The sequence below is a fragment of the Bubalus bubalis genome, chromosome 11, assembly GCF_019923935.1.
Source record: "Bubalus bubalis isolate 160015118507 breed Murrah chromosome 11, NDDB_SH_1, whole genome shotgun sequence".
Taxonomy (NCBI): domain Eukaryota; kingdom Metazoa; phylum Chordata; class Mammalia; order Artiodactyla; family Bovidae; genus Bubalus; species Bubalus bubalis.
This window is the reverse complement of record NC_059167.1, coordinates 65,904,859-65,920,069: the sequence shown is the minus strand read 5'-3', so window position 1 is coordinate 65,920,069 and position 15,211 is coordinate 65,904,859. Positions and strand designations below refer to the sequence as shown.

The following is a 15,211-nucleotide window of genomic DNA, read 5'->3' as shown; positions in this document are numbered from 1 at the left end:
CATCTCAGCCAGTCTCCGGTCGCTACGTCACGGGAGTGTGTTCATTATTCAGAAGGGTCTCTCAAGTCCTTTCTCATTGGGCCGCTGCCGGCGCGAGTGGAGGCGCCAGCCAATGGAGACGAGTGTCTTAATGAATTATTGATGACGGAGTCTTTCTGGAGGACTGGGCGAGGAAGAGGGTGTTTCTCTAACTTGCTAGCGCAGACCGGCGAACAGAGGGGCCGGGTGTGGTTGTTTGCCCGCACCCCCCCCACCTCTAGCCAGGTGGCGTAGATTTCTGGGCAAATCTGAGCTGGCAAAGAAACACACTCACACAAGCCAGCAAAGAAACACACACACACACGAGCGCGCGCGCGCCTCTGGAGGCTGCTTAGTCTCCTGGGATGTTTTTTCATCTCAGCCCTACGATGCTGGGGACAAAAGTTAAAAAAGTTAACAGGCGGGTTCTTTCTAACTACTGGCAGCTTATTATTACTCTGACTTTATCTGTGAGGAAACCCTGACTCAAGGACGTAATTGACCAAATTTGAAGTTGGGATAGTAGACTTCAATCTACTTGGGTAAATGTTTCTCCATGCTGCCTCCACCAACTTCTGGATCGAGTGAAGGCTTTTTGCCCTTAATTTTCTTTATGTGATTTTCTGTAAATTTGAAGGTTTAGTTATTCTTATTATTACAACCTCACTGCCACATATTGACATAAAAAGAGTTACTGTTAGCCTGTAGCAGTCTCTCAGGTGATAAGGATACATTGGTGGAGAAGACTCTAGAGTGTCCCTTGGACTGCAAGATCAAACCAGTCAATCCTAAAGGAAATCAGTCCTGAATATTCATTGGAAGGACTGATGCTGAAGCTCCAATACTTTGGCCATCTGATGTGAAGAACTGTCTCATTGGAAAACAGCCTGATGCTGGGAAAGATTGAAGGCAGGAGGAGAAGGGGATGACAGAGGATGAGATGATTGGATGGCATCACCGACTCAGTGGACATGAGTTTGAGCAAGCTCGAGGAGTTGAATGGACAGGGAAGCCTGGCGTGCTGCAGTCCATAGGGCTTCAAAGAGTCGGACACGACTGAGCGACTGAACTGAACTGAAGGATATATCTAAACTGAGATAGGGAGAAATAATCAGACATCACTTTTGGGGTCCTACGTTACAGTTTTAGAATGTCTCAATTGTTTCTGTGCATTTCTCAAGTGTGGTGCTGGTGGTGGTGGGGAAGGGGGTACCTGCATAAGAAAACTTGAGATGGTTGTTAAAATGCAGATGTCTGGTCATCACCCCTGTCCTACTGAGTTAAAATATTGGAGAAGGATGAAGCTCAACAACTATTCCCAGATGATGTTGATGTATTCTAATCTGGGGGAGATAGTATCACAACAGACTTCTCACATTTGATATTAATGCAGATTCTGATTCAGTGGGTATGGGGTGTTACCTAAGACTGTGTTTCTAACAAGCTCCCAGGTGTTGCCCAATGCTGCTTGTTCATGGATCATAATTTGAGTACCAGGGCTGTGGTGGGAAGAACAGGATTTGGCATCAAAAGACCTAGATTTGAATTCTGACTATATAAATTAATGGCTATGTGATCTTAGGGTCTTCCCTGGTGGCTCAGATGGTAAAGAATTGCCTGCAATGCTGGAGACCCAGGTTCAATCCCTGGGTTGGGACGATCCCCTGTAGAAGGAAATGGCAACCCATTTCAGTATTCTTACCTGGAGAATCCCATGGGCAGAGGAGCCTGGTGAGCTACAGTCCATGAGATCGCAAAGAGTCAGACATGACTGAGTGACTAACACACTTGTGTGATCTTGAATGCAATGAGTTGTCCCTCTGCCTCAATTTTCTTGTTTGTAAAATGGGAACTTTTTTGGAATGGTGGATAAAACATTTAGAGGGAGCTATATGTGACTAAGAAAGTAACAAGAAAGCCAAGAAAAAAATCTAGTTAGATAGCTGCCTCATCAAAATAAAACAAAGCTTGAAATGTAAAAATAAAATAAAACCATAGACCTACTAGAAGAACTACTACTTCAGAAGCTACTGAAGATTTGTAAAATTTTGGAAGGGAAGAGCCTTTCTAATCAAAACCAAATATAGAAATTATGAAAAAAGGTTGATAGCTTTGTCAGGAAAAAACTAAAGGCTTCAATGTGGGGTTTTTTTTTTTAATAAATAAAAAACAAACACTTATAAACATACTCTTGCCATATAATTCAGAATTTTCTCTCCTTGGTATCTACCCAAATGAGTTGAAAACTTATATCTATATAAGAACTGCATGTAAATATTTACAGTAGGTTTATTCATAATTGCCCAAACTTGGAAGCAACGAAGATATCCTTATCTAGGTGAATGGATAAATAAACTGTGGTACATTTAGACAATAAAATATTATTCAGCTAAAAAGAAATGAGCTACCAAGCCAAGAAAAGATGTGAAGGAAGCTTAAATCTATATTATTAAGTGAAAGAAGCCAATCTAAAAAGGCTATATACTGTGTCATTGAAACAGTATGACATTCTGGAAAAAGGCAAAGCTATGGAGACTATAAAAAGATCAGTGGTTTCCGGGGGTTAGAGAGGAGGGAAGGATGAGTAGGAAGAGGATAGAAGGTTTGTAGGGCAGTGGACGGAGAAGGCAATGGCACCCCACTCCAGTGCTCTTGCCTGGAAGATCCCATGGACGCAGGAGCCTGGTAGGCTGCAGTCCATGGGGTTGCTAAGAGTAAGACACGACTGAGCGACTTCACTTTCATGCATTGGAGAAGGAAATGGCAACCCACTCCAGTGTTCTTGCCTGGAGAATCCCAGGGACGGGGGAGCCTGGTGGGCTGCTGTCTATGGGGTCGCACAGAGTTGGACACGACTGAAGCGACTTAGCAGCAGCAGCAGGGCAGTGGAACTATTCTGTATGATGATGTAATTGTGGATATATATCATTATACATTTGTCCAGACCCATAGAATCTATAACACCAAGAGTGAATCCTAATGTAAACTATGGATTTGGGGCGACAGTGATGTGTAGGTGTAGGTTAGGTTCATCAATGGTAACGTATGTACCACTCTGGTGCAGGATGTTGGTTGTGTGGGGTGTCGATAGTGGGAAGGCTGTATTGCAGGGATAAAGGATACATGGGAACTCTCTTTACTTTATACTTAATTTTGCTGTGAATCTAAAACTACTCTAAAAAATTCTATTAAAAGTAGTATATATATAAAAAACCAAACAGGGACTTCCCTGGCAGTCCAGTGGTTAAGACTGCACCTTCCAATGCCTGGAGTGCAGTTCCATCCCTGGTCAGAGAGCTAAGATCCCACATGCCTCAGGGCAAAAAAAAAAACCCAAACAAACTTAAAAGAGAAGCAATATTGTAACAAAGTCAATAAAGATTTTTGAAACAGTCCACATTAAAAAAAAATCCATAAACCAAAGTAAGGGTCAAAAGACAAATGGGGTAAAATATTACAGACATATTATATCATATATATTTAAATTTAATTAAGGAATTAAAACTTTAAAAACTATATGAAATTATTAAGAAAGAAAATACTCAATTAGACCAATGAGCAAAGGACATAGACAACTAGAAAAACTAATATAGTTGACCAGTAAACTAAATGATGCTGATCTCCATTAACAATCAGATAAACAAATTTAAAATGAACAGGTAACATTAAGAATTACAGGCTTTTATTTTTCTAAGATGATGTCTAATGTTAGCCAGGGTGTAGGAAAAGGTACCTTCTCATACATTGCTGGAGATGGTATAATTGGCACTTTTCTGGAGTCCATACTTACCAAAAATCTTGAAAATGCACATTCAAGACTTCTGCTTCTCAACATAAAACTTAAGATGAAATGACTGAGAGCTTTCCTTCTGAGATCAGAAACAGGGCAAAGACATCTGCTTTTACCACTTCTATTTAACATGCTGTGCTGTGCCTGTGCTTAATCGCTCTGTCTTGTCTGACTCTGTAACACTATGGACTGCAGCCCTCCAGGCTCCTCTGTCCATGGGGCTTCTCCAGGCAAGAATACTGTAATGGATTCTCATGCCCTCTCCTCCAGGGGATCTTCCCAACCCAGGGATTGAACCCAGGTCTCCTGCACTGCAGGCAGATTCTTTACCAGCTGAGCTACCAGGGAAGCCCATTTAGCACCCTACTAAGATTCTAGTCAGTACAATAAAGCAAGTAAAAGAAAAGGTATCTAGATTGGATAGAAAAAAGTAAAACCATCTTTATTTGCAGAAAATATGACCATCTATGTAGAAAATTCTAAGGAATCTACCAAAAAATCTACCAAAAAAAATCTACCAAAAAAGGGGTTTCCCTTGTGGCTCAGCTAGTAAAGAATCCGCTGCCAATGCAGGACACCTGGGTTCGATCCCTGGGTTGGGAAAATCTCCTGGAGAAGGGAAAGGATACCTACTCCAGTATTCTGGCCTGGAGAATTCCAGACTGTATAGTCCATGGGGTCGCAAACAGTTGGACACAACAGAGACTTTCACACACTTACTTCACCAAAAAAGCTAGTAGAACCAATGAGTTTAGCAGGATTGCTAGGTATAAGACAAAAACCTCTATTTTTTATACACTAGCAATGAATAATTGGACAATGAAGTAAAAAATCAATATAATTTGCAATGCATTAAATATATTAAATACTTAGGGGTAAATCTGATTAAAATGTACAAGGTCTGTACACTGATAGCTACAGAGCATTTCTGGGAGAAATAAAGAAGGTCTAAATAAATGGAAATATATACTTGTGGGTATGTATATATGCTTGTGGATCAGAAGACTCAATATTGTTAAGATGTCAATTTTCTTCAAACTTATAAACATATTCAGCGCAATCCTAGCATGTTTTTATTTTTGTTAATTGACAAGTTGATTCTAAATTCACATGTAAATGCAAAGAATCTAAAATAGCCAAAACAACTTAAAAAAAAAAAACCAACAACAAAGTTGGAAGATTTACACTACCTAATTTCAAAACTCATTGTAAAGATACAGAAATCAAGGCAGCACGATATTGGTATAAAGATAGACTAATATATCAAAAGAACAAATAGAGTCTAAAAACAGACCCACACATACTGGTTAATTGACTTTTGACACAATGCAAATGCAATTCAATGAATAAGGAAAGTCTTTTCAACTAATAATGCTAGTTGGACATCCGTATGTGAAAAGATGAACTTTGATCTATACCTTCCACTATATGTAAAAGTGATCTCAAAATGATTATAAATGAAGATGTAAAGAACAAAACAATGCAGAAAACCTTTGTGAACTTGTGTAGGGAAAGGTTTCTTAGATGATACTAAGAGCATGCTCCATAAAAGAAAAAAATTGATAAATTAGATGATCAAAATTACAAACTCCTGACCTTTGATACTATAAACAAAATGAAAAGAAATCACAGACTAGGAGACTATATTTTCAGATATCTGATAAAGGACTTGCATCTGAAACATAAAGACTTCTTGAAGTTCAATATTAAGAAAACAGGGAGTTCCCTGGCAGTCCAATGGTTAGAACTTGAGCTTTCACTGCCGTGGCCTGGGTTCAGTCCCTAGCTGGAGAACTAAGATCCCGCAATCTGTGTGACATGGCCAAAAAAAAAAAAAAGTGAATTAAAAAACAAAACAAAACCCACACCAAGGTACCATTATACACCTATTAGAATGTCTGAATCATACCAGTTGTTGGTAAGGATGTGGAGCAACTAGAACTCTCATGCATTGCCAGTGGAATGTAAGCTAGTAACAATCACTTGGGAAACAGTTTGGCAGTTTCTTAAAGAGTGAAGCATGCGCCTGCCCCATGACCCAGCAGGGGCGGAGCAGAGGGACGGATACAAAAGGCATGAGTAGGCCTGCTGGGGTGAAGGGTTTACTCATCACCTTGACTGTTGTGATGGTTCACAGTTGTACACCTCTGCTGAAACTCATCAAATTGTGTACTTTAATTATGCACAGTCTATGATGTCAAGTATACCTTTCCTAATTGTTAGAAATGCTCACACTTCTCAGGAATTTTATCCTGAAGGAATAATGAATATAAAGCTTTTTCTAAGGAATGTCTAGCAGCGTATCATTATAACAGTGAAAAGCTGTGACTAGTTGTTCTCCCATGAAAAGACTAGTTAAGCAGATGATGGATTCCTATGTAGTCTCTGAAAATCGTGTTATATGAGAAGAGTATTAATCACCTGAGAAAATGCTCAGAATATATTTTTAAGTGGAAAAAAGCAGATGACAGAAGTGAATCCATGCAGTTACTATGGAAAACAGGATGGCAGTTCTTCCAATAAAGATAGAACTACCTTGCTGCTGCTGCTGCTGCTAAGTCACTTCAGTAGTGTCCGACTGTGTGCGACCCCAGAGACGGCAGTGCAGCAGGCTCCCCCGTCCCTGGGATTCTCCAGGCAAGAACACTGGAGTGGGTTGCCATTTCCTTTTCCAATGCATGAAAGTGAAAAGTGAAAGTGAAGTCGCTCAGTCGTGTCCGACTCTTAGGGACCCCATGGACTGCAGCCTACCAGGCTCCTCCGTCCATGGGATTTTCCAGGCAAGAGTACTGGAGTGGGGTGCCATAGTATCCACCAATCCTATTTCTGGGTATATACCCAAAAGAATTGAAAGTAGGGCCTCTAGGAGATATTTGCACATTCATGTTCATAGCAGCTCCACTCACAATAGTCAAGAGGCTAAAGCAACCTAAGTGTCGATTGATAGATGAATGGATAAACGTTTAAACAAAATGTGTATATACATATAATGAAATGTTATTCAGCCTTAAAAAAGGAAACAAATCCTGTCACATGCCACAATCTGGATGAAACCTGAAAATATTATGCTACATGATATATGCTCTGACCCCTTTATCCTTTCTGCTGCCTAGAATGTGGGTAGAGGTGCAACAGCCATATTGGAAACTACCATATGGAAGGAAAACTTGAGGATGGCAGAAGCAACAGCTGAAAGGAGCTGGGTCCCTGATTAGAAATAGAGATCTTTTAGATCTTTAGATCTTTAAGCCTCTTTAGATCTTTTCGGTTATGTAGCAAAAGCAATGCTAACTGATACAGAATTTGAATACATGAATCAAGAACTCAGGACATTACCCTGGCTAGAAATAAAGGTTTGAGAGTTTTCAAAATAGACACAGTAGTAGAAATTCTGGGTGTGGATGAGATTGCTTTAAGGAGGGTACAGTGATAAGGGGGGCAGAACTGAGGAGAGACCCTGAAGTAAAATCAGCACTTAAAGGAGAGAGGGGAGGGGATGCCAGGGAAGGGGTTTGAAATGCGAATAAATCCAGGACAGAAAGCGTCCAGCACATTAGGCCCCTCTCCTCGAGGGCTGGGTTGGAGTCCCTGATGTGTGCCCCCTGTGTGCACAGCTCTCATGGAGCTTCCTCTGCATACTGCAAGCCCGTGTTTCCGTGTAGGCCTCCTGCGTGGGACCAGAAGGAAGTTCCTTGAAGTGCGGGGTCAATTGTTCATCCTTTTTATTGTCCCCCAGTGCCTACAGCATTGACTGGCACGTTGTTGGGAAGGCAATAAATATTTGCAAGCGGAACTGAACTGAACTGCTGTTGGCAAGGAAGTCTCGGGAAGGGAGGGTTTCAGGAAGGAGGGAGTGGTCTGCAGGGCCAAATGTGGAGAACAATCGAGTAAGATAAGGCCTGTAAAGAGACTGTGCCTTTTGGCTCAGTGTATCTGGCAATTATCTGACGACATTGGTGACCTTGGGGAGAAGTGTTTTCATGGGGACATAGGGGCAGAAAACATCTGTGGGGCAGGGCGCCTGGGCTGCATGGCAGTGTGGAATGATGGCTGCTCTTGGGAAGACTGGGGGAGACAGGAGTTTTATTTAATTTTTCTATTAAATCGAGTTGCAACTACTGAGACCATGTGACTAGAGCCCATGCTCCACAACAAGAGAAGCCTCCACAGTGAGAAGCCCACGCACCACAACTAGAGAAAAGCCGAGCACAGCAATGAAGATCCAGTGCACCCAAAAATAAAATAAAATTAAAAAAAAATTGTTATAGGTAGAGAGCAGGGAACCTGAGGAGGGAGCCTCCTTGTCCTCCCCAGGACCCTATGCCCTCACCCCTCTCGGAACTGATGACACATGTCCTTATCCCTTGTGTGGTCCTTACTTATCTCCAGCTCCATGACATCACCAGCATTGTTTTAGAAGCTAAGTCACTTTTTAACTTCTCACATCTGTTGACAACATAAAAAGCATAAACTATGTTTTCACATTTTCCCCTGAACCCAAATCTAACTTTCTAGGAAGCAGAAGCTGTTCACGGACTGCGGTGTATCAGGTAGGTGCTCGGCTGATGCTGGCTGCCCTTCTTTCCTCTCCATCAGTGCTTCATGAAAACCACCTGAGCTTCAAACAGCACATATCAGCAAGAGCTGGTTCTCCACTGGCCACTGACACACTTCATAACAGCAGAGGGACACCCCATCACGAGAAAGGAGGGACCCCTGAAGGCAGGAAGGCTGGCATGGCTTTCTCACGCCTCTGGCAGAACATGTGGGAAGCCCAGACAGGGATGAGGGCAGGAGTTATGCATAGATTGCAGCATCATAAATGAAGGCCAATGAGTTGACAGCATTCACCCACATGGCCAGTTTATTCCAGGTTCAAATAATACAATGACTTTATAAACCTTGTTTTACATTGATGAATCCAAGGCAGGGCTGCCTTCACCTTACAATACACACACAGGTATTTTGATAAACACAGGCCTTCTGGCTCACTCTGATAATTTGAAGAGAATCTGTCTTGGGCGATAGAAAAAGAAGATGGCAGAGTGGAGGCAGCTGGCTGCTCTGATGGAGGAGACAGTGGGGTCCTAAGTCAGCGTTTTCTGGAGGGGACCGGGTCCAGTTTATCAAGGGCTCAGGGGAGGTGATGGACTCATGCTTTCTGGCTTATGGGAGAGTACAGCTAAATTCATTCCTCTCAGACTTCAATATGCATCTAAGTATCACCTAGAGGCAGGGGAGAGGAGGTGAAGAATCTTCTTAATATGTAGATTCTGAGTCAGTATGGCTGGGGTGTGGCCTGAGACTCTGCATTTCTAATCAGTTCTCCTTGAGTAGCAAGGATATAAATCAGAGGACGATTTTGGTAAACTTTTGGCACCTGTCACCACGCATCTCCTAACATCCAAAGGACTGCTTAGGGAGCACAGTGGCCGTGTCTTCCAGATGTGCTGGGCTTTGTGAGGGCCACATGCCTTTCTGGTCACATCTCCCATTGCCCCGGCTTCTCAGTGGCTCAGGTTACACATTTCTTCAGTTAAGTTCCTGGCCTGATTGGAGACCTGGATACTTTGAGCTTCTGTATCTCAGGGCTTTACCAGTGATTCATCTGGAAACCAACTCCATGGATGAGTGTTTTCCTTAGGGTTAACCTGGTCCTTTCTGGGTTGATCCTTTCCAGTTTTGTTATCTGAGTGTCTCTTCAAGAGCTGGGATACACTGGCCATGGTGCTTACATAATAAATAAGAGGAATGCAACTCAGAAATAAATAATCCCATCTGGGAGCCAGACAGGAGGTGGTAAGAGGACGGGGATATGCTCAGGGAGCAGGCTGGTCAGCGAGTGGCGGCCGCACTCACCTGATGCCTGATGTACCTGACCAGACCTCGCTGAGCTGTATCCCAGATCCTTGTTCAGTGGACCTGAGCTACAGACATGGACTTTGCCTGGCATAACACTGGAGCTGGTTGCTCAGCAAGGCTGCCCAGTCCAGATCACAGGGTGAATCATCAGTCCTGGGGCTCTGAGTAGCTGCAGAGGGGCTGTTGAAACCCCATCAGTTTTTCGTGTTGCTGAACAGACCAGAATGTCTCTAGTGCACCACCTAGATCTTCAAGCATTACACTTCCTATTAATATGAGGCTTCATAAAAATAAGTCACAAAATACAATTGTCTATGAAAATCACAAGAATACAATTGCCTTAACTTAAAAAAAAAAACATTCTTCCAGAGAACCCAGAATGCTTTTCAAGTCCTCTGGTGCATTCCCCAAGCAGAGTGGAGTAGTGAGGGGAGGGTTTTGAGCTCCTGCTGTGAGTTCGAGATTACTGGGGAACCAGCCTCTTATATAAAGTCAGGTCATGATATTATTATCCATTCTTTAGGCATATGTGGGCACCTGTGGCTTTTGGAACCCCTTCCCTGCAGGGAAGGTTTTAAAAAATTCCAGTGGATATAAGGCCCCCATACATCCCTTTATTATGTTCCTTTATCTCTGTCTCTCTCAACTCTCCTTTTTAATGTTAATTTTTTTTTGATAGAAAGCCCAGGCCAGCCATGCTAGAGAGCAGAGCTGGCTGTGTGGCTGGTCAGCCCTGGTGGGTTCTATACCTCTGATGCTAGAAGCAGACAGGATCGGTGAGGTGCCCTGGGACTTTAGGGAGGACACTGGCTTTTCTGACGTTTCCTCTCTACAGCCAGTCGCAAGGCCTGAAGGAGCTTGTCCTTGTTATTCAGGATGTTATACTCAGAAAGCTTCACCAGCTTGTCGAAGGCGGCCTCAGTGTATGTCAGCTCCTTGGTGGCGTAGGGACTTTTGGGACCGTAGATGTCAACCTGGCCCTGCTCCAGCTCCTCGGGGCTTCGTTCCACACCTGGAGGAGCAGAAGGACTCACTGTAGCCCTTTATGTGTGAACTTGTAATGGCTTGTTTCTGGCTCTCTCTGTGAGGCCCACCCCAGCACATTCACAGGAAAACAGGCACATGTTGCACACTCACACGCACATGCGCACACACATTTCCCAGTCCCCCAGGGCAGGGACACAGCTTGGCTATCTCAGGATCACCATGGTACTAGCACAGATCCAGGCTGTGAATGACTGAAAGAGTGGAATTGGACATCGCTGGGGCCTGGGGGCTTGTCGTTTCTCACCAAAGCCAAGGTTGGTTCAGACTGGAGCTAAGCCAGGCTCCCCCTGTTAGCGCTCTTGGAAGACCACACACATCTAAGAGCTTGCCGTTCAAGGTCAGGGGCGGGTGGGACCTGAGCTCACCGCAGCTTACCTGGGGCCTTGTAATTTTGGAAGGTGTCGCAGATGAGTGGGAAAAAGGTCACGATGGGGGTGTCGGGCTCCTGGGAGTTCTCCAGCAGGTAGCACTCCTTGAGGTTATCCTCCTCCTTCTGCAGCTCATATTTGAGGAAGGGGATGTTCTGCACAGTGCAGTACTCACAGGTTTGCTTCATGGGCTAGAACATCACAGGAGGACATTGTGTGAGTTTCAGGAGGGGTGAGGGTGGACCAGAAACACAGAGTTCTTAGCTCCAGCTTCCTGATTTCCCCAGCTAGCAACTCAGGTCTCCCACTGCTTTGCCTATCTGTGCTATTTTTAGGACAAAGCTGGGTCAGGATGAAGAGCCTGAGGCAGTAGGTTGGTGTGTGTCCAGCCACAAGCTCCTGCCCCAAGTAAAATGGACAGAAGCCTTTTCATGATGCTTCACCCAAACACAGACCTGGAACTGTGGGTGCCCCAGAGAGGGTGACAGCCATGGCTGGCCAGGCTCCTGTGGGACATGCATGGGATCTGAAACTGACAAAGTGCCACAGGGCCAGCGAGAACTCTTAAAGGGCATCTTTGTAAACATGATGTAACAAGAACGGCAGACTTTAACTCGGAGCAGTATCCCTTTCATTCTACTCCCTGTTCTGTGTTCACCAGCTGCACGATCTTAAGCAAGCCACTGACCCTCTCTGTGTCACCTCCGTCTCCTATAACATGGGAAGAATAGCAGTTACCATCTACCTCCAAGAGCTGGCACAAGGATCAAGTAAGCTTTGTTTACAAACTTCAGTCATTATCACTGGTGTCATCCTTGTCGTCTGTCTTCATGCCCCTTTCCCTGGCCTCAGGATAGGACTGTATTACGACAGACCAAAACCCAGTGTCTTTCCCTTGAAAATCCAGACATTTTCAAAAGGAAATAAATTTAAAAAAAGTCTCTGGTCCTAACCCTTTGGTGTAATTACATGGAGGCTCATACTCTGGAGTTGGAGGAATTGTGTGATCCTTTTGAAACTAGGACATTACAAACTCCTAGGATGGTACAATACTTTAGAATTGACTGGGCTCTATTAAGGTTATTTTTTAAAACTCTTTTTTCTCTTTGCAGCTGGAAGAATTTCCAAATATGGGAAATGCTTTAATGTGAGAATAAAATTGGAATTAGCTCGGGGAATCTAGTAAACCTGGGTCCCATCACATGAGGGCCCATGGGCTGCCCCCTGAGGTTTGGTTGTCTAGCCTGCTTCATAACCTCCACCTAACCCCCCGCATAGGAGCTTGAGTGACTCTGATGCTAAGTGTAGGAGCCTGTGGGGAGTGGGGTGGGAGCCTTTCTCTGCTTCACTCACCTTTGTCTGGGACCCAGCACAGTAATTAAGGTGGATGATGAGGTCAACTTTTCTCTCGGGCCTGAGGAGGGGCGCGTAGCTGGAGTTGACAAAGAATGCGGTGTCCAGCAGGCACAGGTGTTTCACAGATCCTGTCAGCTGGTTTGGGAAGCCGTCCAGCACCGTGTCTGAAAGTCAGGCTTCCAGTTATCCTCACTCCTCACCTCCTGATCTCAGCCGGTGCTCAAAGGCACCTGGTGCCCTGCCCAGAGCTCCTCTACTTCAGCCTGGCCTCCCACCCTCCCTTCCACCAGGGTGCCCGGTTAGTCCCAGTGCTCCTGCTGGGTGGCCTGAGGAAGAACAGCCTTATCTATGGGGTTTTAGCCAAAAAAAAAAAAGCTATGGTTTTTCCAGGAGTCATGTATGGATGTGAGAGTTGGACCATAAAGAAAGCTGAGCGCCGAAGAATTGATGCTTTTGAACTGTGGTGATGGAGAAAACTCTTGAGAGGCCCTTGGACTGCAAGGAATATCAAACCAGTCAATCCTAAAGGAAATCAACCCTGAATATTCATCAGAAGGACTGATGCTAAAGCTGAAGCTCCAATACTTTGGCCACCTGATGCGAAGAACTGACTCACTGGGAAAGACCCTGATGCTGGGAAGAATTGAAGGCAGGAGGAGAAGGGGATGACAGAGGATGAGATGGTTGGATGGCATCACCAACTCAATGGACATGAGTTTGAGCAAGCTCTGGGAGTTGGTGATAGACAGGGAAGCCTGGCGTGCTGCAATCCATGGGATTGCAAAGGGTTGGACACAACTGAGTGACTGAACTGAACTGAACTGAAAGGGTTTAGCAAGTCTTTTATAGAATATACACAGAAAGCCCACAAAGCCTCAGCCACAGAGCTTGTGGGGAGCAGGGGCTTAAGAGGATCCTATAGATGAGTGCAGACTGTGGACCAGGAGCCAGTTGCCCTTCTTGCCCCAAATAGGACAAAGATTATTAGGGCAGGCTCAAGCAGCCATATGTAGACCATGGCCAAGTAAAATACTGAAGATGGTGGAACATCAACCTTAGAGCCTTGGCAGAGTGGGATGGGGCCTGTAGTGGAAGCTGCCAGACCACAGTTTTAAGATCCAGCTAGCTCTGCACTCACCATTAGGAGGATCTTGCACTGGGCCATCCCCACCCAACTCTGGGGGCCACACCAACATAAAAGGGGCCCCCAGAACACAGCTGTAGAAAGTCAGAACCCATACACTCCCCACCTGTAAAATGGGGCCAATTTCTACCTGCTGGGGTTCTTAAACAGATGCTATCTAGAGATACAGCATAGATTCAATTAATTAAATAGGCCATTACTCCACTCACTGTTCAAAGCTTCACCAAATTCAGAATACACCATGGGGAGAGCCTGCCATTTGGCCGGATGAACGTGGGCAGACGTTTTCTCATCCTTTCTCCCTGGCAGCCTCTACACCCACTTCTCCTTCCTCCAAACAGAGGCAGCAGGTGGGGATACCTTTCCACATGGAGAACTGGCTGTTCTGGAGGTAGTCGGTGTGCAGCTGCAGCCCCAGCAGGAAATTGTGGAACTTGGAGACAAAGGCCCTGTGGGTGAGGATGTCGCGGAAAGTGTTGGACAGCCAGGATGCTGGCGTCACCACCGTGGTGTCCAGGACGTTGGCATCACATTTGGGGATTTCAGGCAGGAGTGGCTCGTCTTCTGCAGGGTGGTGGGGGGAGATGGAGGTCACAGGGCTGGGGTCCCCAGGCTGCCCAGGTGAAGCACTGCCTGGGTGCCCCGCACCCAGAGGTCCATCTGTAAGTGCAGTGCACACCTTTCTTGCCTAGTTCTCAAGGCTTTCGCATTAGAGCTAAGAGGACCCAGGGGAGAGACATGCAACAGGAGTAAGGTAGCGGAGAGGGAGCCAGGGTGATTGGCAAGGAGGCGTTCCCAAGAGGACAGAGTCTGGAAGGGCAGCCTTTAGCAGGCTCATATATCCCCATCCTCTTCAGCTTTCCTGGGTGCCGTGCAGCTCTGCCAAGCCTACTGCACGGTGCGTCCTCCTACCCCCGCCCCAGCCAGGCCAGAGCTGGCACAAGTGTGTCCACCTAGAGTCACCTGCCTCTCCAGGCAGGGAAGACTCTCTAGCCCTAGCTGCCTGATGATGAAACATGAGGCAGGTGGTCTGGTCCTCAGACCTACCTCCCCACCCCTATGTCTCCCAACCAAGAGAAGAGGCCAGTAGGTCACCCACCAATATCATGCACTCTATCCCTTGTCCACTGGTGAAAAAACTCCTCCGAGGTGTGGGATAGGTTCCAGGCGTCAAGCAGGTTCAGGGAGAAGATGCTACTCCACAAACCTAGGGGCAGGACCAACCATGAGCAGCTCTGTCCAAGAACCTCCAGGCCCACCCAAATATTGGCCTTGATGACCCTCCAAGCCAGGATGCTCAGGGAGAGGGACAGGCTTTGACTTCCCTCTCCTTGTGGAACAGCTCGACATAAGTGGAACAGCTCGACATAAGTGACTCAGCTCTTTTCCACTCTCCTCTTGGAATTGGGAGAGGGCAGTTGGGGCTTCCCAGGTGGTCCAGTGGGTAAAGAATCCACCTGCCAACTCAGGAGATGTGGACTAGATCCCTGGGTTGGAAAGATCCCCTGGAGGAGGGCATAGCAACCCACTCCAGTATTCTTGCCTGGAGAATCCCCATGGACAGAGGAGCCTGGAAGGCTACAGTCCATGGGGTTGCAAAGAGTCGGCCACGACTGAACAACTGAA

At 45.5% G+C, this 15,211-nt stretch overlaps 1 protein-coding gene across 3 annotated transcripts in view; it reads right to left on the bottom strand.

The window, feature by feature from the left end:
* Window positions 1–6,749: 6,749 nt before the first annotated feature.
* The window catches only part of PLA2G4E (phospholipase A2 group IVE), a 75,245-nt gene continuing 66,783 nt past the window's right edge, over window positions 6,750–15,211 (bottom strand). For all 3 annotated transcript variants that reach the window (XM_044925183.2, XM_006066213.4, XM_044925182.2), the window contains 5 exons: window positions 14,685–14,792; window positions 13,946–14,149; window positions 12,439–12,605; window positions 11,093–11,276; window positions 6,750–10,682 (listed from right to left, as the gene is read on the bottom strand). In XM_044925183.2, the coding sequence (XP_044781118.2) occupies window positions 10,465–10,682; window positions 11,093–11,276; window positions 12,439–12,605; window positions 13,946–14,149; window positions 14,685–14,792 (881 nt within the window). In that variant the 3' untranslated portion in view covers window positions 6,750–10,464. The remainder of the gene's footprint in view (window positions 10,683–11,092; window positions 11,277–12,438; window positions 12,606–13,945; window positions 14,150–14,684; window positions 14,793–15,211) is intronic.